Source organism: Myotis myotis, unplaced genomic scaffold, assembly GCF_014108235.1.
Source record: "Myotis myotis isolate mMyoMyo1 unplaced genomic scaffold, mMyoMyo1.p scaffold_m19_p_18, whole genome shotgun sequence".
Lineage (NCBI taxonomy): Eukaryota > Metazoa > Chordata > Mammalia > Chiroptera > Vespertilionidae > Myotis > Myotis myotis.
Genome location: NW_023416322.1, coordinates 43,493,342 through 43,517,246, shown reverse-complemented (window position 1 = coordinate 43,517,246; position 23,905 = coordinate 43,493,342). Strand labels below are relative to the sequence as shown.

The following is a 23,905-nucleotide window of genomic DNA, read 5'->3' as shown; positions in this document are numbered from 1 at the left end:
CATCAGGGGGCAGCTCCTGCATTGACCATCTGCCCCCTGGTGGTCAGTGTATATCATAGCGACTGGTTGTTCCGCTGTTTGGTTGATTTGCACATTAGGCTTTTATTATATAGAACTAGAGGCCTGATGCATGAAATTCGTGCAAGGGGCTTGGATCTCACAGCCCCGGATTCGTCTAGAAGGTCGTCCGGACAGTCATCTGAAAGGTCGTCTGGACAGTTGTTCTGCTGTTCAGTCTAATTAGCATATTATCTCTTATATAGGATTACTATTCCCATTTACTATAGATTGAGAAAATCAGAAAGAAAGAGAGTAACTAATTTACCAAGATCATCCAACCGGAATGTATTAAAAGCAGGTGTTTGAGCAGAGGTAACTTGGTGGGAGAGACTTTGGAAATAACCACAATGCTAAACTGTAAATGAGCTCTAAAAAGAACCCAGAAGAAAGGAAGCAGAAGAGAATAGGTCCTTGAGGTCGGGGAGTAGACTGTTTCTGGAAGTGGAAAGCCTTTAAGTCTGTTGCCTGTGAGGAGTCATGGAGAGTGGTTGTGTGTGTGTGTGTGTGTGTGTGTGTGTGTGTGTGTGTGTGTGTAGTTACTGTGGAAGGAGCAATCTCAATGGCTTTGCTGTCTACAATGTGTTCATGATGAGAAGAAAGTGAGGGTGAGGACTAAGGTCAGAGATGAGTGCTTCTTTTCAAGTAGTTTGGCCTTGAAGGGGAGGAAAGAGAATGGCCACTGAGGGGACAGGGAGGAGGGACTGCCTCTATTCTCCATAAGCCATTGCCTGGCGAAGTTTCTCAGGTCCTCCTGCCCAGAGCTCCAAGGACATTCTGCTTTCTACTTCTAAATTGCTGACAATTTAATGTCACCTCCTGAGTCAACCTTGTCTCTGAGCACTTACGTCCCTGCGGAATCTGTACAGAGTATTTCTCATGACACAGAGCCTGTCATTCTTTCTCTTCCCCTACTTTGTCCCCAGAGTGGAAGTTAAGGACATGGTTGCTAAAGGAAAAGCCACCGAGAGGTGCTCCCTGGAGAGCCCGGGGAGGCGATTCCCACTCGGGCCTCCCTCAGTTTCCCACCGTCTTCAGCAGCGCATCCTTGGGATTCCACATGGCTTCCTGGAGAAACCCCTGCAGCTGTGCCCAGGGGTGTCCTTACTATTGGACGGGCTGACAGTAACCTCCCCCTTCCAGGGATCTTCTGTGGAACAACTCCAGGTGCAGGGAGGTCCTTGTGCAGCCTGAGAAAGTGGGGGTGGGGGAGAGCGGTGCTCTGGACGCGCCACGTGAGCCTTGGGGATTCTGGCGGTGAAGGTGGAGGAGGAGGACTACCTGGCTCTGGAGCAGTTCCGTCAGCGCCTTTGTGGCTTCCTCAAACCGGAGACCGAACCTCCCCCCCCCCCCCCAAACCAGCTCCGCGAGCTCTGCCAGCTGTGGCTACGGCCCCAGGTGCACAGCAAGGAGCAGATGCTAGAAATAGACTTGTACTCCTGCAACACCTCCCACTTGCTGTAATGATGGAAATATGTCTGATGCTAACAGCAACCTTACAACAGCGACAATTTAAAGTTTCTCACCACCCTGGCACGTACCTTGCCGTGAATGCCAAACATTAGGACCTTTTTCTTTTATACTCTTACAAATTACAAAATATATACACACTTAGGATTGGTGTAAAAGCTTGGCATAGCTAATTTTTCTACTTACAATGCTAATATTTTATACATTAATATACATTAAATATATGTAGGCCATAGTTTCTCAATGGGATTTTTAAAAAATATATTTTTGTTGATTTCAGAGAGGAAGAGAGAGAAACATCAATGATGAGAGGGAATCATTGATTGGCGGCCTCCTGCACATCTGACCGAGCCCACAACCCAGGCATGTGCCCTTGACCAGAATCAAACCCGGGACCCTTCAGTCTGCAGGCTGACGCTCTACCCACTGAGCCAAACCAGCTAGAGCTCAATGGGATTTTTGTGTCCTGTGCACACAAGATATTTAGCTGCATCTCCATCCTCTACCCATTAGACACCAGATGCATTCCAGCCGTCCACAAACAATGTCTCTGAAAATGCCCAATTTCTCCAGTTGAGAACCAATGACTGACACGACCGAAAAGCGTGTTATCAAGCATTTTTGCAAAAACACAGTGATCTTTAATGTTTGATATTTTCTTTCTTGATAAAGAAATAAGTCTTCCAAACAAATGGGGGGTTTATATTTCAACTTTTCACATATGCTTCTTAAAATTGGAATTTTTGGCTTTAGTCTTGAGTATAGGTAATTAATGATGGACTATGGAAATAGGTCTGTTCCCAAAGTAATAAGAAGAGATATACATCCTTGAAGACAGTGTAAAAATTTCTTTAGGTAATACAATAAATTACACACACAATTAGACAAGCATTTATTAAATGCCTACTGTGTGCTCAGCACCATATTAGGCAATAGGGGTGCAGAAATACAAATGTAACATTACTATTCCTGCCCTCAAGGAGCTTACAATTTAATTTTGGAAATAAATACAAATGTGAAACTACAATACAGAGTGCTGAAAAATGATTACAAACCTACCTATTATTAGTAAGTGCATGGGCCACAGTATAAACTGAAAAGATCAGTGCTGAGGCAGCACTGAATAGGGAGTCTTAGTGTGGGTGAAGTCAGTCAGGGAGGGCTCACTCAGAAGATATAAAGGAAACCAGACTTTGAAGGGGGTTATGAACATGAGCTGGGGCCAAAGAGCAATCTAAGGAAAGGGAACAGCATCAGAAAGGCACAGAGGCACGGTCAAGGGCCTGTAAGACAACAGTGAAGGTCACAGGAAGTGTGACTGTGATGCTGTAAGGGGACATGTTGGAGAAGGAGGCTGCTACAGACAGAGCATAGAAGGCAGGTAATGGCGAACTTGGAACATGACTGCTTTGATGAGAATTATGTGCTGGGTGTTCTTGAGTGAAAATAAGAAAATGAAAATGAATCATCTTGGATGCCTACAAGATGCAGATCTTGCCGAAACCGGTTTGGCTCAGTGGATAGAGCGTTGGCTTGCAGACTGAAAGGTCCCAGGTTCGATTACGGTCAAGGGCATGTACCTGGGTTGCGGGCACATCCCCGGTAGGAGATGTGCAGGAGGCAGCTGATCGATGTTTCTCTCTCATCGATGTTTCTAACTCTCTATCTCTCTCCCTTTCTCTCTGTAAAAAATCAATAAAATATATTAAAAAAAAAAAGATGCAGATCTTGAAGAGCAGGGACACTAGAAAGAAAGAATTGCAATAAACTGGGCCCCAGATAATACAGATCTGAAAAAACTCCTATGAGAAAATGTCAGAAATTGAAGGTTTTACACATTTTATGCTGTAGATGAACTTATTAATGTCACCATAAATGTCCATCTGTAATTGTGCAGCCTCAGGAGAAAAGTTAGAACTGGAACAACTTAACAAGATTTTGGACATGTAGAATGGAGACCAGAACAAGACACCTACAAGACTGTGATAAGAAACATAGCCCTAGCCGGTTTGGATCAGTAAATAGAGCATCAGCCCACAGATTGAGGGCTGCTGGGTTTGATTTCGGTCAAAGGCACATGCCTTGGTTGCAGGCTCAATCCTCGGGGTTCATGTGCAAGGCGACCAATTGATCTGTTTCTTTCACACTGATGTTTTTCTCTCTCTGTCTCTCCTCCTCCCTGCCACACTCTATAAAAATCAATGGAAAAATATCCTTAGGTGAGGATTAATAGAAAAAAAGAAAACAAAGGATAGTGAGTCTAATCAGGATAAAGAAATTAAGTAATGGTGCCTATATAAAAGGAAAATGGTATTTGGGGGACAAAGAGTGATGAGTTCTGTTTTCAAAGATCAAGTTGTGTTGGGAGACAGTGGGAGATATGGTTACTGACAATCAAAATGGATAAACTAGAGTGAGGACAGAAAAGCTAGTGAATATGTTCAGTGGGGAGGAGAAAAATAGAGAAAAGCTAGAAATTGGAGAAAAATGGCCAAAAAGTGTCCCACAAGCCAAAGGAGAAGAGAATTTCTGAGATACAACATAAGTTCCACAGTACAGTAGAAATACAGATCAAGGATAAAAACTAAAAAAGGCATGACATTATCAAATGGTGGCTCTGAGGACATCTCAGTAATCAAAGTAAAAAACGAGATGTGACTCAAGAGTAATAAAGAGTTTTCCCATGTGGTTTATCTAACGAGAATACCTGAAGGAATGCTTATTGCAGTGATAACACTACTAAAACAGTTACAACCACACAACTGAAAGACAGCCCGTGTGGATGTGTGAACTCTGATGATACTTTAAATTAGCCTCCAAGATGAAATGTTGTCCTGGTGACGGTGACTTTACCGTGGTCTTTGCTGGATTACAGATGGAATGTGCACCCAAATGAAGAAAAACGAGCAACTGTGAAGCGAGGTACTTGAGAGATCACAACTGTGAAATATAAGCTAATGGCAAGAGGCGTGTGAGGTGCTGGCCACCAAAGGGGGTCCAGGGTGGTAACAAGGTTCCCCTAGTCAGGAACCTGTGAGAGCAGCACTGAGACGGGCTAGAGGGATGAGTGCACCTTCTCCCATGTGACACCATAACTAGAATGGTGTAAAGCACCCGTCTACCTCAGTGTGCAGTAGGGAGGTGGAAAGGAGAGCCAGATGTCACCACAAGGGGCAACCATCCAAGCTCAAGAGCAGTTGGACTGTCTGCACTCACCTTCCTGTGCACAGTCCCACAACCATCACTAATGCAGCACTTCCTTGGCTGACTCAGGGCCTGGGGCTTGGGGTGGAGGACACTTCTGGTGTTCAGTGACTGAGTGGAGTCAGTGAAGGTGACATATGGAGAAAAATGCTGGAGTACTGTTAAAAATATAGCATTCTGAGTATGAGTGGGAATATGAATTTCACTGATCACCAAGAACATTACAAAAAAATGCACACCTAAGCTTGAAAACCTGTCTATAAAAATTTTACCTAGAACTAGATTCTTAGAAAGCTAAATGCACATCTAAGTCTCACAGAGGCTGCTGCGCACTCTACAGCAAGCTTCCTAGGAAGAAGAAGAGCACACACATGCCCCTCTGGGTGACTAACCAAAAAGGGGGTCACAGAGGTGGGAGGAAGCAGAGGAGCCAGGAACAGCCTGACTTGAATCTACAGCTACTCACACAGAAGACAAAGTTTGGTGTTAGGTGCCTCAAGCCACAAGCAACTCACTCTTTAAGCTTCTAAGGGGTACGCTGGGCCATCAGACACCTCCCAGAACAGTCAAGCTAATCCACCTGCATTGAGGCACTGGGCCAAAACTACTCAAGAGCTATTCTAACTGCCCCCGCTATAGATTCCAACCCTGCATCAGGTCACAATGATGACAAACTTTCTGCCTTTTTACTACACTGAAAGACCTCTCACCAGCATGTGGTTCCTTTACTGTTTAATGCCCAAACTATGACTCAAGTTTTCCCCTAAACTCCTATGGTCTCAGATTTTTCTGCAGTGTGGATTCTCTGATGTCGAATGAGACTGGACCTCTGAATAAAAGCTTTCCCACACTCATTACATTGATAGGGCTTCTCCCCTGTATGAATTCTCAGATGCTGAATGAGGCCAGTGTTCCCATTGAAAGCTTTCCCACATTCTTTGCATTTATAGGGTCTTTCTCCAGTGTGGATTCTCTGATGCTCAATAAGGCCTGACTTCTGACTAAAGGCCCTCCCACACTCATTGCATTTGTAGGGTTTTTCCCCAGTGTGGCTTCTCTGATGGCCAATAAGATGTGAGCTCCGCCTGAAGGTTTTCCCACACTCATCACACTCATAGGGCTTCTCCCCAGTGTGGATTCTCTGATGTCCAATGAGATGTGAGCTATGACTGAAGGCTTTCCCACACTCATTACATTCATAGGGTCTCTCCCCACTGTGGATTCTCTGGTGCAGAATGAGGCCCGCACTCTGACTGAATGCCTTCCCACACTGGTTGCACTGATATGGCTTTTCCCCAGTGTGGATTCTCTGGTGCAGGATCAGGCCTGTGTTTTGACTGAAGGCTTTGCCACACTCCTTACAGTGATAGCGTTTTACTTTGTTGTGGATATCCTGATGGGAAAGAAGGGCTGACCTGTAACTGAAGGCTTTCCCACACACATTACACTGATAGGGTTTCTCCCCAGTGTGGATTCTCCAGTGGCGAACAAGGCCTGAGCTCTGAGCAAAGCTCTTTCCACATTCATCACATTTATGTCGTCTCTCCTGGGTGGGATTCCCCCGCTGCCTCTCTAATTTGCCCAGAAGGTCTTGGGCTTCTCCACGCTCAAGACCCCCGATAATATCACCATTGCATTTCGCAGCTGTCTCTCCATGTAGTTGGGCTCCAGTAGATATTACCTGTTTTGAAGCTAATTCCTTGTTCTCATTCCTGGTTTCACCACCTGAAACAAAAATGTAGTAAGTCATCAAGCAAATGTCACTTCCTATTCTTTGTTAGGGGAAAGGAATCAAAGATAGGCGAAAAGGAAAATAAATATGGAACAGCTACACAAATTGCAAAGCTTACATTTGTCTCCAAAATGCCTTCAAACATGAAGAGATGGGAGCAAGTCAAACCCAAGTACCACCGGCTAACTGGGGAAGAAGTGCCATGAAAAAGAGAAGTTATTGGAAAGGGGACTAAAGCAGGGAAGGGAAAGCTGAGGAGAAGTGGAAGTGGGAAGGAATATGGAACAACTAGAAGATCTAATGAGTGGGACAAAAATGGAAAAAATCCCCAAACAGTCATAAAAATGAAGGAGCACAAGAGGCCTAAGTGAGAGAAATCTATGTAAATATCCTATGGGAACTGGGGGCAGAAGAAAAAAGTGAACTCAGACAGTACTAAAAGAGCAAGCTAAGTCAGTCCTGGATTCGAGTCCTGGTTCCACTTTAGACCTCAAGAAGTCTCAATATTGTATTTTTATGTTGAATCCTGAATTTATAATCAACTGCCTTTCAGAAAGCTCACAATGTAAGTATACATCAAAAACAAGCCAAACAGACAAATGAACCAACAAAAAACCTTAACTATGATTAAAATAACCAGAGCACCACTCACCCAGGGAGAACATGCTTCTGTAACTCTCTTGCCTGTCATCTCCCTTCAGATCCTTCTGTGACGGATTAAGAAGCCACTCCTCTCGAATCAGGGACACGGCCATGTCTTCAATCTTCTCCAAAGTCTGAAACAAAATAAACTCCTATTTGAGGACTGGATTGTTCCACAGCTCAAACCCAAGGTGCCAGTGACCCACCAGCATTAGACAGGGTCAAGAGCTGGGAATGTACTGATCAGCTGGGAAGAAGACGTAACAAGTCAAATATCAATCTGCCTCTATTCAAAAGGATGTTGGGCAAGTTCTTGGGTGAGCTCTGCTACAGGCAGTCCACACACTGTCCATGTCCAAGGACAGCGATGGGGCTTCAGTGAGAAGGAGCACAACTCACCTGGAACCCTGCTGTTAGAAGTGACGCAGCCATCTGGTCTCCAGGACTTCCTTTCTGGGAAGGGGTGGGACTATGAGAAGCAGATACAGCTGAGGAGGAGAAAGAAGCTATGAATGAGGCCAGCCTTATGTTGTGCTTGCGGGAATCAGCAGTAACTCATTATAAAATTATCTGTATTTAAGCCAAAATGCATGCCACAGATATTACTATGAAATGCTGATAGGTTGGCTCTGTCTCTAGACCTACGGTTGTCCATAAAACATCCACACTTTGATGTCCCTCTCAGCCTGACGCTGCACATAAAACATACACCCTGCATGGCTTCCTAAAGGAATGCTGCACAATTTCTCCTCTGACCAAAGCTACATTCTATCTTTGTGCTGGTCACAGGATCCCTTTATGTCCCAATCTCTTGGCAACCTCTATTTACTGTGATTTTCACAAATGTTTACACAACTGCCAGTATCTGCTGCCAGATACCAGACAGCACAGCATAAAACCAGCAGCAGGCCTCAGCACATCACACAAGAATTATATTGGTAAATGAAACTGCTTCTATGTTTCTTCTCCAGAAATATTAAAAAGCCAATTTTATAGAACAAACTTCTATAAGCCACACATGTAAAACCATAACAAATGCAGGGCAGGTCTGAGCGAGGACTGGGATGTGCTATTCTGTAAGGAAGTAAGTTCTCAAACAACGATGGGAAATGCCAAACGGATATAGGAGCCAGACTGAAGGGGCCTCCTCTGGCAAATCTGAGACAATTTAAGCATCAAAATAATGGTAGTAACAACATATTCATGGGAAAGAATAGTATTTTTGAGTCCATACTGATAAATAAAATTGAAATAGGGAGAAGGGAACACTCTCCATTATAAGAAAGAAATCAACGTAGAAGGAGTAACAGAAAGTTATCATTTTGTAACTTGCTTTTTAATCACTGATTCAGTCAAGAAGCATCAATTACTATTCAAAGTAGTATTTTAGCAATAATACTGTAAGAGGACAAGGCTACTTACACAGACTCAAGAGTATCTCCCCACAAGTTACTTATTAATTACAAAAAGAACAATAGTAACCCAGCAAAAAGAACCTCAACCAAGTCACCAGAATTACCATCAGCAATAACAGGACAAATTGCTGCTGTGTCCCTGAGGACACAACCTCACTTCTGAGTGTTCCTGCCAGACAGACAGAAAGCTGGATAACTAAAGTGTTGTCTTGGACTGGCCTCTGGACGAACACTATTGGAACCACAGGCAAAATAGGAATGTGAGCTGTGGATGAGATGAGTGTTGTATCAGTGATACATCTGATTGTTTGAGGAAATACATACTGAAATATTTACAAATAAAGTGGCATGATGATACCAATAAACCTCAAAAACTTTTTTTGGCAATACACTGGGGTAACAGAAATGTATGAAGACATAGAAGTTGCCAAATTCTTTAATTTGCTCGTGAGTTCAGCCTTGGGATTGACAGTCTGTTATGTGAAGCCTAGATATACATTGACACCACAACTATGAATGGTCTGTAAAGAGTGGTTCCCCAGAAACAAGATGGGGTTCCCTCCTACACCCTCCTTATCAGGGAAACCCGGCTCCTCACCTCTGTCTCGGGGCCCGTGGAGCCCGGGAGCTATGTGCCGGGTTGCTGGAGGCTGGAGCGTCGCGTCTGGAGGCTCTAGTGCGGGTTCCGAGTGCACCACCTCCTCCCAGAGGACCCTGTGACCATGTGCACGAGCCGGGACCTGGACACAATGAGCAGTTGCGTTATAAGGAATCCCTCTGAGAAACGAGGTGAAGAGGGATAAAGTACATTTTCAGGACACGTGCTCGGCAAGGAAGCAGCAGACCTCACTGATTTCCTCCAGCAGCAAAGAGTACAAACACACTGATTTGCACAGAAACCCAAGGAAAACATCTGCTGACGCCCTCCCTGTGCCCAACACGTACTTTGCACTCCCAAGGCCAGGGAAGAATGATCATCAGGAACAAAGCAGAGCTATTCAGTAGGAAAAACCTTCTGATGAGGAATTAAGAAATCTCAGTTCTGGTCTCAGATCTACCTTTAATGTTTGGGTGCCCCTGAAAAAGTAATGTAAGCTATCTATGCACCTTGCAAATAGGAGCAACAATGCAGTGTAGGGATGTGATAAGGATAAAAAATGGATTTATACCTTAAAAAAATATTTCTGTAAATATAAGCCATGCCACACTATGACTGCTCTCATCCTCCAACAGCAGGAATGCATGCCCAGCATTTCTGCTCGCACTGTGGTGCCACTGCCCCTCCACCCAGTCTCCAGGATGCCCAGGCACAGCACACACACACTGCTTGCCACTTACTGGCCGTCCTAGGATGTCAATCTGCCTCTCCAGATCCTCCAATAGGGTCACCACCTCCTCCCCACTCTCCAGCTGATGTTCCTTCACCAGGGCCTGCAGCTCCGTGGGCAGGATGCTCAGGAACTGCTCCAGCACCAGCAGCTCCAGGATCTGCTCCTTGCTGTTCAAATCTGGCCTCAGCCACTGATGGCAAAGTGCCCGGAGTTGGATCAGAGCTTCTCGGGGTCCTTGTGTCTCCTGGTAGCACAGCTTCCTGAATCGCAGGCGGAACAGCTCTTGGCCAGGAGGGTTGTGTTCATGTGGACTGGATTCCTGGTCCCAACCATGATCCTCCTCAACCTTGACAATTACAAGGTCCTCTTCAGGGGCCTGGTTGGATGGAGATGGGGCTAAAGACTTTCTTGATTCTGCAGCCATGTAGGGCCGGGAAAGATGAGGAGACTTGCTTCCACCACCTTCTTTATCTTCTTAAGAGAAGGACCTTCTGAGAGGCTCTTCTTTAAAGGACTTCTTTACAAACAGAAAATGCAAGTGTTAGGGGAAGTCAAAAGTCACAGTGATTTACTAAGACATCTTAACAAGCTCCCTACCATGCCATGGACATCACAGCTCAGTTGTTTAAGGGACCCTCTGCACTCTTGCAGAAGGATTGCCTTACCTCCATAGCCTTCTGTCATGCCCACCCATGTAGGGAATAATCCCTTCTTTCTGTTCTCTCTCATTGGGGATGTGGAACATGGGTAAACAAGGTCAGGAAACCTGATTGACTGCATCTAATAGAAGTTTTGGCCCTCAGAGTGGCTGACAAATTCTTTCAGCATTTGCACACTAGTTGTACTATTTCTACACACTTCAGGTCTCAACCTGTCCCCCTTTCTCAACAGATGAGACTAATCTATTTATATAAAAGCCTAAGTGACCATTACGAACCAATGACCAGAATGACAGGAACGAATGGTTGACCAGTCACTATGACGCACACTTTACCACAGGGGGGCAGACACTCCACACAAGGACCGCCCCCGGTGGTCAGTATGCTTCCACAGTGGGAGCGCTGCTCAGCCAGAAGCCAGGCTCAGGGAGCCTCTCCGGCCTCTGCAGCAGTGCTATTGAGCTGCAGCAGCAGGCGCAGTGGGGCTGGCGTGAGTGGGAGCAGCATGGCGCCCAGACCCGGCTCAGGCTCCTCCCCGGCCGCCTGCCACTTAGCGCACTGCTATGTACCCTGTACACCACAAGCTTGCAGTTACACTCTCCAGAGAATGGCTGAAGCGTTAAAGCGCGGACACTTGGAGTAACCAGGACGAGCCTGATATCGCCACCGGGTTCCTGGAACTCTGTCTCGGGCATTGAGATCAAATCTCATCCCTTACAGACTGCCCTGGAGCTACAGAGGAAGGCAGCAACATAACAGTGGCCACAAGCGGCAACTGACAATCGGGGTAAAAGTCAGAGAGAGATGGATCTGAAGGGTGGGGATGTGGGCAACAGAGCACCCCTACCCCCCAAGATCCCCAACTTTATACTGTTCATGTCAGAGTGTCTCTTATCTGGCTCCAAGTGGTGGAAAGCATCCAGCACAGCCCAAGGCGTCCACCAGGGACCTCCAGGCCGGCAAGGTATGACCCTGGCCGCAGAAGGGACACTTGCAAATATTTTTTCAGGAAGCTGCAGGGAGAATAGACTCCCCACATGACTTCCCAGTGGCTCAAGGGGACGTGGAAACTCCCTGGGCACTTAGGCATGGGCTCCTGATTTCCTTTCAATGTGCACGAATCCGTGCACCAGGCCACTAGTTTCCAAATAATGTAGCTCAAGGTACTGACAGGGACTGTCCTTTTCCTCCTGACACGCATTACCCTGGCTGGGCTCCTACCTTCCCTCCCATCTCAGGGCTAACTTCTAGTGTGGACCTTCTTTCAACCTTTGTCTCTTTAGAACACCTGGTCCTGCATCTCCAAGGAACCTGGATGCCCCGTCACCACCTGCAACCCCAAAGTCAGGTCCCCAACACTATTGACCTACCAGAATGTTTTATTTATTTTTTTAAATTAATTTTTAAAAATATATTTTATTGATTTTTTACAGAGAGGGAGGGAGAGGGATAGAAAGCTAGAAACATCAATGAGAGAGAAACATCGGATCAGCTGCCTCCTGACTGGGGATGTGCCTGCAACCAAGGTACATGCCTATGGGGAGCCGATATAGGGTTAAGCCTCAGACTGACCTGTTGGCAAAGTCACAAACAGGTCTTCCAAGTCTTAAACAACCCAAGCCGAGAGGTGGCTGCTGATTTACATGCGCTATCATTTAAAAAATAAAAAAGGGGGAATTTGCCAGAAGCCAGTCCATCCTTGCTGCTTGACACAGTCGCTGCAGGGAAGAAACATCTGCACAGCATATGTTTCAAGGGACCTGGCGTATATGGCATACTGTTCTTAATATGTTTGCTCCTCTTCTTAGCGCTATGTGTTTTAACCAAGGTTACCTCTCCGAGAAAGATTGTTTCCCCAGGTGGGGATTTTTCCCTGGAGTTAGGAATTAACAGGACTAAGGAAGGGAATCAGTAAAACCCCTTAACTAAGTGCCAGGCGGGTAGTTAATCACTTTAACTACAAATAATCACCCTTAAGCTACATAATCTTTACTTAGGATAATCTCCTTCAGTTACTTCCTGGTAGCTTAACAGAACAATAGAGTAGTGACCTTGGAATGGAGATAACAAACGCCCTAACCTTTGGAATAGAATGGACAGGATTAAAATCAAATGGTATAAATACAGATATAACAGGAGAATAAAGAGAGAACCTGGCTATGCTGATCAACTGAACCTGATCGCTGTCTCCGTGTCATTCCTTCTTCGCCGACTCTGTCCACACCTTTGGGAACCCCTGGACCTGCTGGGGCTGGACCCCAACACATGCCCTTGACTGGAATCAAACCTGGGGCCCTTCAGTCTGCAGGCCAATGCTCTATCCACTGAGTCAAATCAGTCAGGGCCAGAATTTTTTATAAATAAAGTCATACAGCAGGAAGCCTTTGGAGCCTGGCATCTTTCACTCAGCATAATACATTTGAGATCATCGATGTCGTTGCGTGTTATCAGTGGTTTATTCTAATATATGTTTGTTTATCCACTTCCCGGTTAAGACATATCAGTGCATGCACACCTTTATTTATTAAGCTGGTAAGCACCTTGTGGATAAAGATGCTTCCTACATCTCCTTTTAACAATACCCGGTCACTTTATTGATTTAAAAATTAGAAGAGTCAATCTGTAAGGCTTCTTCTGGCTTCAAACTCTATAACCCTGGAAACTACTGAAGGCACAACTCAGTTTGTAAGAGCATTAATTGTTCAATAGGTGAGGAAGAAACGTGTTCTTCTTTCAGACTAATTAAGTCTAATTTAGGATGCTTGGGAACTGAAAAATAAAACAAGAAAAAATGTTTTACAGGTTTATATGACTAAGAAAAGGTGGGCGAAGCAAACACTGTGCTACTTTGGCTTATCTCAGACCACACAGGCTGAATGCTTTGGCACCCACGTTTTTCACTTAAACACGTCAGAAATTAAAAGGATGTTTGCCTTTCTTAAAGCTGTAATTACTGCACAATACGCATAATTAACCAAAGGACAGAAATCTGGGCTGTGTTTGGAGGCAGTGGCGGCAATTGCTCAGGAGATACCCGGGTTGTAAAGGGGCACCTGCTTCCGTGAGTTTTTCTATTAAACGGGATAATTCCGAATCAGGCTGAGCTCTGCACTGCCCCGCCGATGTCAGAAATGTTTCTTAATGTACAATTATCCAGGCGCCACCACCACTTTCTGAATTCTCTACAAAGAGCTGAATAACGTAATAGCAAAATTAGGTTTCCATAGATAATTGGGCCTTCCCTAAGCAAAATAAGTCTTTTTAAAAAATGAGAATTTTATTGTGACGGAATGCAACATTGCTGTGTAAAAGTAATTCACTTGGTGGAAACAGCTGTAAAAAGACAATGTGGGAGCCTTTTCCTATTTTAGTACAAATAAACTGGACTGCAAAGAACACCACTAATCCATGAGCGATGAAGAAACGAACCCTCATGAAAGGTTCCCCCGCAATAAGTTTGGGGACGCGTATACGGCCGGTGGCGATCCCCATAGTCCGAGCGACACCTCGGTCCGGCCCCGCTCGGAACCTCAGGCGTTCCCAGCAGCGGGCGGTCTGGCCACAAAGCGCCCTTCGGGCCCGGGGCGAACGGTACTTACCGCGAGGACTGGGCGCGGCCCAAGGCGGGGAAGGGAGACTGCGGATGGCGGACGGACCAGGGGGAAGAACGGGTAGGAAAGGGGGCGAGAGCCGAACCCGACCGGGACCTCCGGCCCCCAACTTCCACACCAGCTGGGGGACACCAGCAGTCAATGCGCATCTTGTCCAGACACTTCCGGCACCTCTAGGAATCCGGGAGGACTGAAAGCTCTATGGTCGGCGCCCCGGGCTCCTCCCGCGCCTGCGCGTCGCAGGGTCTCCGGGCCGCGGAGCCGAGAGGCCGCACCTGGAGGGAAGGTACCCTTGGCGCTGATCGCGGTGCCGTTTAGATGCCCCTGTAGTTGGGTATTCTCTTCAAATACATATCTAGTCTTTGAGGAATTCCTGTTAATCGTGGCAGGGTCACCTTAGTTCAAATTATCCTATATAATAAAAGCCTAATATACTAAGTGTCTGGTCATTTGTTCAACCAATCAAAGTGTAAAATGCTAAAGATATGCTAAGGCCACTCAATCACTTGCTAGGACGTGCACTGACCACCAGCCCACCCGGATTGAGCAAGACGGGTCGGACACACCCTGGAGCCCTCCAGTGGTCCCTCCCCGGACCCAATCATGCACTAGTGGGGTCCCTCGGCCTGGCCTGCACCCTCTCGCAACCCGGGTCCCCTCAGGTGATGTTGGAGAGCTAGTTTCAACCTGATTCAACAGGCCAGGCCGAGGTACCGCACTGGTACACGAATTCGTGCACCCGGCCTCTAGTTAGATTATATTTACTTTAATCATCATTTTCCTTTCATTAGAATACACCCATTTTTTTTAAGGCTGAAAAGGTAACATTATTACTAAACTGTTTTCTTCTGGAGTGTTTCCATTTTATTTCCTGCTGCTATTGCAGCCTCCTCAGGTGTCTCTTTTGCTACTTCCTTGAACTCAGAATCACACAATATCAAAGCCAGAAGGTACCTTACCTGTGTTTGATTGAGACAGCAATGCCTTGACAACTTTTTGCAGCAATAAAAATGGTCTACACCTGTGTTGTGCAATACAGTAGCTGCTCGCCACATGTGACTAAGAGCACGGACATGTGGTCATGTCACCACAAACTGAACTTCCCATCCTATGTGTGTTTAGATGTAAATGGCCACTTGTGGATACTGGCTACATTGGACCAACCTCTGCCTCAGTTTACAGCAGCAATTTTCAACCTTTTCCATCTCATGGCACACATAAACTAAGTACTAAAACTCTGTGGCACACCAATATTTCTATATTTTTGCTGATCTGACAATAAAAAGGGATATAACATTGGTTAATTCATACTGGATGGCTATTGTGTTGGCTGCTGTCATTTTTTTATTTAACAATCAAGGGAAAACAGGTCAATGCCCCTGACTATATAGTCAGGTACTGCATGTTTTAAAAATTCCTGCAGCACACTGGTTGAAAATTGCTGGTTTACAGTGAATGGGGACTCAGAAGAGAAGTGACTTATCTGAAGTTAAGGATCCCTCGCCGAAACCGGTTTGGCTCAGTGGATAGAGCGTCGGCCTGCGGACTGAAAGGTCCCAGGTTCGATTCCGGTCAGGGGCATGTACCTTGGTTGCGGGCACATCTCCAGTAGGAGGTGTGCAGGAGGCAGCTGATCGATGTTTCTCTCTCATCGATGTTTCTGACTCTCTATCCCTCTCCCTTCCTCTCTGTGAAAAATCAATAAAGTATATTAAAAAAAAAAAAAAAAAAAAAAAAAAAAGGATCCCTGTTACACTCATTATCCCCCTGTACTGGCACCTCCTACTCCTAACTCTGCTTTCCTTCCCATTTGGTCTTCTTTAGTCTGCTGGCTTTTCAGTTGCCTCCTTTCTATCAGTGCTAAAGAAAAATTTTGAACAAAATGAATATAACCCCTAGTTGAAGATAAAAAAGCATTAAATATTTAGGCCAGTATATCAAAAATGATGTGAAAAAAATAGTATTGTCTTAATGTTTTCGCCTGGCTGGCATGGCTGGGTGGTTGAGCATCAGCCTATGAACCAGAAGGTCCCAATTTGATTACTGGACATGGCACATGTCTGGGTTGTGGGCTCAATCCCCAGTTGGGGGAGGGGAGGGTGGGGCGTTGTGCAGGAGGCAGCCGATCCATGATTATGTGTCATCATGATGTTTCTATCTCTCTCTCCCTCTCCCTTCCTCTCTAATATCAATTAAAATATATTTTAAAAAGTTTTCATTACCTTGGCTGGTTTTTCTCAGTGGCTAGTGTTGACGGTTGGATTCCAGGTCAAAGGCTCATACCTTGGTTGCAGGTTCCCCAGCCCACAGAGAGGCATGTGCGGGAGGCACCAATTGACATGTCTCTCACGTCCATGTTTCTCTCTTTCTTTCCCCCTCCTGCTTCCCTTCCACTCTCTCTAGAAATCAATACAAAAAATATCCTCTGGTGAGGATTTAAAAAAAAAAAAAGATAGTTTTCATTGACTTTAGAGAGGAAGAGGGAGAGAGAGAAACATTGCTGCCTTTCATGCACCCAGACCAGGGATCAAATCTGTGACCTTTCAATACAAGACGCCCAACCAACCAAGTCACAACAGCCAGGGCTTAGTTCTTAATTTCAGAAGCAATTTTCATCTATTTCAACTTAATACATATCTGGAGGGCCTGTCCCACCATCGGCAATTCACAGAAGGTAAATGAAGGCAGAGAACTGGAATGCCTTTGCCTAAAGTCATACACTGAATGGTTAATAAAAAAAAGGTTGAGAGTTGGAATTCACCATCTTTCAACGAGGAAACAGTTATCTTGGACTAGAATAAGCACTGCTGTTTATGGTCAAGGCTTTCTGAAGTAACTTTAAAAAAGAAAACACTTTAATTTTTGTTTTTTTAGAGAGAAGAAGGGAGAGTGAGAAAGGGAGGGAAATATTGATGTGAAAGTGAAACATTAATCAGCTACCGCTTGCATAGCCCCCTACTAGGGATCAAGCCTGCAACCTGGGCATTTGCCCTGATGGGGAATTAAACAAGCAACCTTTTGGTGCATGGGTCAACGCCCAACGGAGCCACACTAGCCAGGGCTCTGAAGTAAGAAACTGAACTACTTTAGAAATAAAAGCAAATTTTATTCAGGTTCTGTGATACCAGAGAAATTTTTGATGATGGAAGCTTTGCCTACATTCAGGGTACTTATAAGGTCCCTAATTAGGTCTGGACAGCTAAGGAACTGTTGTTACTGACCCCTTATTAGTAGAGCTCTTTTGCTGCATGAACTCTTTGATGTCGAATAAGGGCTGAACTTACCCGAAAAGGCCTCCCACACTCATAGCATTCATAGGGTTTTTCACCTGTGTGGATTCTCTGATGCTGAATAAGACCTGAGCGTCCACTAAAATCTTTTCCACATTCTTCACATTTATAGGGTTTCACTCCAGTATGCACTCTGTGATGTCCGATGAGATGTGAGCGTTGATTGAAGGCTTTTCCACATTCGTTACATTTATAGGGTTTTTCTCCAGTGTGAGTTCTCCTGTGCTTGCTAAGGGCTGAGTTGTAACTAAAACTTTTCCCACAGTCATCACACTTACAGGGTCTTCTTTCGCTTGGCCGCCTCTCTAACCTGCCCTCACTTTCAGTTGCATTTTTGGATTCGGGATGTTGAGGAAGGACTTTGTTCAGTCTGTTATTTGCCTTCCTAAGGAATTCCATGTCCTTTGCAATATCTTCCTTTTGGAACAACTCTTCAGTCTCAGTTCTGGTTTTATCACCTATAACAAACAGGGCCTATTTTAGGTTTGAGAAGCAAAAGCCTATGGAAGACAGAACATGCAAAATGTTACAAATGTGTTATGAGAAAATGGAAAGCCACACGCAATGTACAAATTAGGTCTTTAGCACCATCCAAACACATGCTGACAGGGAAGACAGTGAGAGGCCTGGGAGGAAGACAGCAGCAAGACATGACGCCTGGGAACAGATTAGGAAGAGATCAAGGGGTTACCGGGCAAACCTGTACAAAGGCAGAGTGGTAAATGGTGAATGTAAATGGGGACTATAGACATTCTGAGGATAATTAATAGGGATCTAAGAGGAATGTGTTGAGTAGAAACCACCAAAAGGGAAGGAAAAGGCAGGAGGGGACAGTGGGTGGCCTGGTTCATGTGCTGGGTTGAATCTATTAGTCCTTATCTTGTGTCCTGTTAGGAAAACCAACTGTGTCTGGTGGACTCTTCCCTGGGTTTCAGTGAAACCCCCTTTCTGCTTCTCTTACGTCTTCTATAGTCCTTCACAGAATCCTCCTCCTCCACCCAAACTGGGTTTCTTTTGCTTTAATTAAAAAATTACGTGTGTGTGTGTGTGTGTGTGTGTGTGTATTTTATTGATTTCAGAGAGGAAGACAGAGAGAGAGAGAGAGATAGAAACATCAAAGATGAGAGAGAATAAATGAACGACTATCTCTTGCACACCCCTTATTGGGGGTCAAGCCCATAACCTGGCATGTGCCCTGACTGGGAATCGAACTGTGACCTCCTGGTTCCTAGGTCAACACTCAAACACTGAGCCACACCGGCCAGTCATGGGGTTCTCTTTATATGTTTTTCCTGGTCAATCCTGCCTACACCCATGTCTTCTTGTCATCTACCCAAGATGACTCCCACATCTCCACCTCCTCCCACACCTTCCTCCCAGATACAGAACATTTTAAACTGCACTGCCTGCTGGGTTTTATCCACTTGGATGCTTCACAAGCAAAGAAAATTCACGTATAAAAACTGAACTCACACCAGCTCCTCTTCACATAGATACAGGCAGACATCAGAGATATTGACTTTAGATTCCATACTACCACCATAAAGTCATGATCGCAATAAAGCAAGTTGTAACCTTTTTGATGGTGGGGGGTTGTGCCTTCCATTCACGGAAAACACATCTGTGAAACGCAATAAAGCTAAGCGCAATAAACAAGGTCTGCCTATACATCCCCTTCTGATTTTCCTGTCACTGACAACATTATCTGATACCCTATCCCCACAACCAATCAGATCTGTTAATTCTACAGTAAGTAAATATCTCTTGATTTTCTCCTTTTCTCTCTCCAGCCTTATTCCTGCTCTAGTTGACCATCCTCTATATTTGAGAGTGGTCTCCCCAACCCCCTGATATAAACATCGTTTCTCTCTGCTATTGCTGTTATTTCACTTACAGATTTTATAAAATACGTCATCTATGATTTCATTATCTAGAAATAAGCTTTGTCTACATTTACAGGTAATCCTTCCAATCTTTTTCTATGTAATTTTTAAAAAATGAAATCATGGACAGTGATTTCTGTGTCACCCACTTCTCTACTTACAATTCTCTGAGAGCCCCCCAGCTGATGGGATGAAGTTCGGTTTCCCTAGTATGGTGTTCAGGAATCTTCACCACTGGCCTTGATGTTCCTCACACAAAATTCTCCGTCACAATCAGACTCAGAGCAGCTGCTCTTAGCATGTGTGATGCTATTATGCTTCTTCCCCCAACTGCTCTCTCAGCCTAGAATGTTCCCCATCTCAGCTCATGCAAACTGGTGCCTCGCAGGCCTGCCATGGAGAGAGCTTCCGGAAGAATTCAAGTGTCTTAACTTTTATTCCTTACCTCATGGTACCTGGCATAGAGCTGATGCTCAACAAATATTCAATGACAGAGGAGTGAAGAGAACAGGGGTCTCAATCTCACCTCTAAAGCCCACCAATAACCAACACTCCACTTCAAAGCACCAACAGACTCCTTTAAATTACATTTAGGTGAATTTTGTGTCTTCCAGATACCAAGCAGAAATATCTTACTTAAAATAACTTCTCAGATTTGACAAACCACCTGGCAGGAACCCTAGACAATGAGAGAACCACACTTGTGAAATTTAAAGTAGTGAGGAAAGTTTGGAGAAAGTAGGTAAAACTTGTGTGTTTTTCAGTGTAACCTGAGGATACACTACACACCTGCTTTTAATTAGTGCTATGATCAGCAGGATGGGGAGCAAACCACAACCACAGTCCTGCCAACCTTACTTAGAGACACAAACAAAAAGCCTGCTGTGATGACTTTTGCTCTCTTCCCCATCCTTCTAGCATGGGGGTGTATTACAGATTAAATTGTCCTGACCCAATTCATATGCCCCAATTCAATCCACTTGGATTGTATTTAGAAAAAGGGCCTTTAAACAGGCAATTAAGGATAAATGAGGTCATAAGGAAGGGGCCCTGACCCAACAGGTCTAAGAAGAGGGAGGACACAGGAGAGGCTTCACCCCAAAACAGCTCTGGTGGCACCTTGGTCGTGGACCTTCCAGCTTCTAGAACTGTGAGAAAACACATTTCCGTTGCCTAAGCTCCCAGTCTGTGGAATTCCATTCTGGCAGCCCTAGCAGACTAATACAGGGTGTCATACAAAATCCCCTGCTCAAAATAGAAATTTCAGGTAGTTTAAAACTTGAATCATTAGATATCAGATAAAAGTATAAGGTATTAGGCTGAATATTTAAGTCTCATCCTCAATCTGTTAGGGCAAATAACAGCTTTTAAGTCTAATGAAAAGATAAAGTATAATTCTTCCCAGGATAGGGCAAGGGTGGGAAGGTGGATATAATCTCCCACAGAAGGAACAGCTGGAAAGGAGGTGACAGTGAGAAAACGCCTCTAACTAAGGAGGCACCTCCTCCCTCACACAGAAAACTTGCTCCTTACCATTCCTTTGGGGCTCCTGCTGGATCTTCTCAGGGTAGAGCTGGACAGCCAGGGACTCATGTGGCTGTCCCAAGGGGGCCAACTTGTCCAGAAGTGTGTCCTGTATTTCTGACTTGGCCAGGACCTAGGAACAATGAAGCATGGTTGAACTTGTAAGGTAAACTTTGTGAAAGAACTGAAAGAACTTCAAAGAGATCAAAAGTAGCATCTGCCAAAGACTACGGGTATAGAAAAAGGGACAAATTCTTGTTAAGCTGCAAATGGGAATAATGACTAAAAAATAAGAGAACTCTCGGGGCTAATCTCTACTGTCTGGACACAGGGTGACAGTCAGTGTGCCTTCTCAGTGACCTGCTGAAGCCCAGGGCTTTCAGTCCTGCAACATGGAAGGCACCTTAAAAGCCATCGAGTCCAACTCCCACCCAATGGGGTGTTTCTCCTATCACTTGTCCGGTGTCACAGCCACGAGCAAAATGTGTTTACAGAACACTTGAAACGGGGCTAGTAAGAACTGAAATCTGCAAAGTGTATAATAAACACCAAATTTTGAACACAATACAAAAAACAGTTCACTATTATCTTGACTACATATTCTGTGATGAATAAAATGTACCACTCAGTTTCACTTTTTGCTTGAATGCGGCTCACATTATATTTGTTTGATGACGCTGTTCTGTCATGCCCCTGCTATCTACTAACCCCAAGTTGAGTACTCCAATGAAAAGGTGGTATTTTTTTCATTACAAGGTAGCCAAGCCTACATGTGGCTACGAACGTTAGAAAATTGTTTTCTTCTGATGCGCACGTGCCTTCCTGTAGCTTCTCACTGACCCCAGCCTTCCACACCCACACAGATTCAGTCTGGTGTCTCTGACTGCGCCCTCCCCAAGTCTGTTCTTCCCTAGAATCACACATCAAACAACCCGGGGTGTTCTTTCCAATGCCCTTTGCTTGGCTGCTCTGACCTCTGCCGGCCGCTCCCTCGCCACCGGCTCTGGAGGCTCATCGAGCTCCCTCTCCAGATCCTCCAGCACAGCCACCGCCTGCGCCCCGGTCTCGGGATGGTGCCCCTGCACCCACACCCGCAGGTCCCCGGGCAGGATGCTCAGGAACTGCTCCAGCACCAGCAGGTCCAACATCTGCTCCTTCGTGTGGTGCTCCGGCCGCAGCCACAGCCGGCAGAGCTCGCGGAGCCGGGTCAGGGCTTCCCGGGGCCCCGGCGCGTCCTGGTAGCTGAGCTTCCGGAAGAGGCGCCGGTAGCGCTCCCGCCCGCGCAGCGTGGGCATCGGTGCGGCGCGGCCCCAGCCCCAGCCCCAGCCGCGCGCCTCCGCCGCCTCGAGCGCAGGTCCCGGCTGTCCCTCGGGGGCCGGGGCTGTGGCCATTCCGGGCCGATCTTCAGATTCGCCCTCTATTTGGAGCTGACTCAGGAGAACCTTGGAGTCTTGTCTCGGAAAAGGAGTTGTTGCCACAGAAATAACGAGCTGCTGGGAACACAAATGCACTGACGGAGGCAGAGGCCTCGCAGGGGCTGACGCGGCTCCGGGACTAACTCAGAGCGAAGCCCCCACCCGGTCCCGTCGGGCGATTCTCCCGATGCTCCGGGGGGAGGCGTGCGGGGTCGCGGCCGGGAGCGCAGTCGGCGCTGCGCGGGGCGGGAGCAGCGGTGAGCCCGACGCCAGGCCCCGCAGCGGGGCGGTCGCGCAGGCCCCAGGCCGCGGGGAGAGGGGCGGGGTGGCCGCTGGCGGCTGCGCCGGCCCCTCGTCCCCACCCACGAGCGGGACTCGCCACCTCCCGCACCGCTCGCTCGGGGCAGAGCCGGGCCGACAGAGCGTCCTCCGGCGGCGGAAGCAAAGGCGGTTAACGATCACCCGGCGCTCCCGGCCGCTCTAGAAAGCCCGTCTCGGTGGCAGCCCCGCCCGTGGAGGACCCGGCTCGGTCCTTTGGCGGATGGGAGGGAGCTCGGGGCCAGTGAGCACAGCTTTGAAGAAAGCTTTTCCTCCCTCAAGATTTTTCCAGCTTAATTATTTAAAAAGCAATATAAATAAGGAATGCATTCACATGGCTCAATATGTAAAATAGAATTTAAAAGAATTAGTGTCCTCCAGCATGTTTTCACTCGTGTCTTTCATAACATGTACCACCCTCTTTCTTCTACACAAATGGCAGCATTTCTATACCTTTTTGCCTCCTACCGATTGACTGGGGAGATTACTTCCTAGGTCTTGCTCTTTAAAAAACACAAACTACTACATACTATTCAATTGCCACAAGTTATTGATAATTACTCCATTAATGTTCATGCAGGTTGTTCCTTTTTTTTCATTCAGATGCAGCTCCAGTAAATTACTGCGAACATGTTTCTCATGTGTAAGGGCAGACCCATTGCATACATTCCTAGAAATAGATTTACAGAGCAGAGTACCAGCATCTACACTTTTGGTACCAACTTACCAATCGTAGAACACACTACGAGGCTACCTATACACTTGTCAAAACGTTATAAATATTTTGATCTTTGCCAATCTGATGGGTTAAGTAATATTTAGGTGTTTTCCCCTCCCTCTTAACCTTCCTTACACAACTATTGATTAATCACCTACCAGGCAAGGCACTGTTCTGGAAGCTGGAACTATAGGTTAAAGCAAAACAATGCCCTGCCTTCATGGAATTTATGTGTGTGTGTGTGTGTGTGTGTGTGTGTGTGTGTGTGTATGTAATACACAGATGGGGAGGCAGGCAATAAAAAGAAAAATATAGTTTATTAGATGGTGGATGTCAGCACTAAGGAGAAAATAAAGGAAATACGGAGTTTACAATTTTCACAGGATGGACAATGAGGACCTCACTAGCACTGACACTTGAGCTAAGACTGAGGGCCATGAGGCATTTGGGGTGAAGATGTTTCAGGAAGAAAAGCAGCAAGTGCAAAGACCTGGAGTGGAGTGTCTGAAATATTGTAGGAACATGAAGGATGTGTGTGTCTGGAGCTGCAGTACCACAGGGTGCTGGGAGTACAAAGAGGGAGAGATATGAGGGCTGTGGGTGAGTGCAAAGGTAATTGTTTTTTACTCCAAGATG

General features: G+C 45.9%; 2 protein-coding genes across 3 annotated transcripts; both read right to left on the bottom strand.

The window, feature by feature from the left end:
• Window positions 1–1,944: 1,944 nt before the first annotated feature.
• On the bottom strand, window positions 1,945–14,282 carry ZKSCAN8 (zinc finger with KRAB and SCAN domains 8). The gene is made up of 6 exons (XM_036342683.1): window positions 14,110–14,282; window positions 9,859–10,368; window positions 9,119–9,260; window positions 7,505–7,593; window positions 7,116–7,239; window positions 1,945–6,456 (listed from the first exon to the last, which is right to left on the bottom strand). Exons 2-6 carry the CDS (start codon window positions 10,273–10,275, stop codon window positions 5,495–5,497), a joined length of 1,734 nt encoding a protein of 577 aa, XP_036198576.1. The 5' UTR covers window positions 10,276–10,368; window positions 14,110–14,282; the 3' UTR covers window positions 1,945–5,494.
• A 2,924-nt stretch (window positions 14,283–17,206) lies between these two features.
• ZSCAN16 (zinc finger and SCAN domain containing 16) lies at window positions 17,207–22,712 on the bottom strand. 2 transcript variants are annotated; one of them, XM_036342686.1, is made up of 3 exons: window positions 21,793–22,703; window positions 20,828–20,951; window positions 17,207–17,869 (listed from the first exon to the last, which is right to left on the bottom strand). In XM_036342686.1, the coding sequence occupies exons 1-3, from the start codon at window positions 22,207–22,209 to the stop codon at window positions 17,349–17,351; spliced, it is 1,062 nt and encodes a 353-aa protein (XP_036198579.1). In that variant the 5' UTR covers window positions 22,210–22,703; the 3' UTR covers window positions 17,207–17,348. The 2 variants fall into 2 exon arrangements, with proteins under 2 accessions (XP_036198579.1, XP_036198580.1); XM_036342687.1 differs by having other exon boundaries at window positions 17,730–17,911; window positions 21,793–22,712.
• Between the last annotated feature and the right edge of the window lie 1,193 nt (window positions 22,713–23,905).

Bases quoted from the DNA above. Each gene is read 5' to 3' on its own strand.
- ZSCAN16 (XM_036342686.1), bottom strand. From the start codon at position 22,209: ATGGCCACAGCCCCGGCCCCCGAGGGACAGCCGGGACCTGCGCTCGAG. The intron at 20,952-21,792 runs GTCAGAGCAGCC...CATTGTTCCTAG, and splicing joins CGAGGGAGCGGCCGGCAGAG to GTCCTGGCCAAGTCAGAAAT. The intron at 17,870-20,827 runs GTAAGGAGCAAG...TGTTTGTTATAG, and splicing joins GCAGGAGCCCCAAAGGAATG to GTGATAAAACCAGAACTGAG.
- ZKSCAN8 (XM_036342683.1), bottom strand. From the start codon at position 10,275: ATGGCTGCAGAATCAAGAAAGTCTTTAGCCCCATCTCCATCCAACCAG. The intron at 7,594-9,118 runs GTGAGGAGCCGG...TCTCCTCCTCAG, and splicing joins CCACGGGCCCCGAGACAGAG to CTGTATCTGCTTCTCATAGT. The intron at 7,240-7,504 runs GTGAGTTGTGCT...ATTTTGTTTCAG, and splicing joins TTCTAACAGCAGGGTTCCAG to ACTTTGGAGAAGATTGAAGA.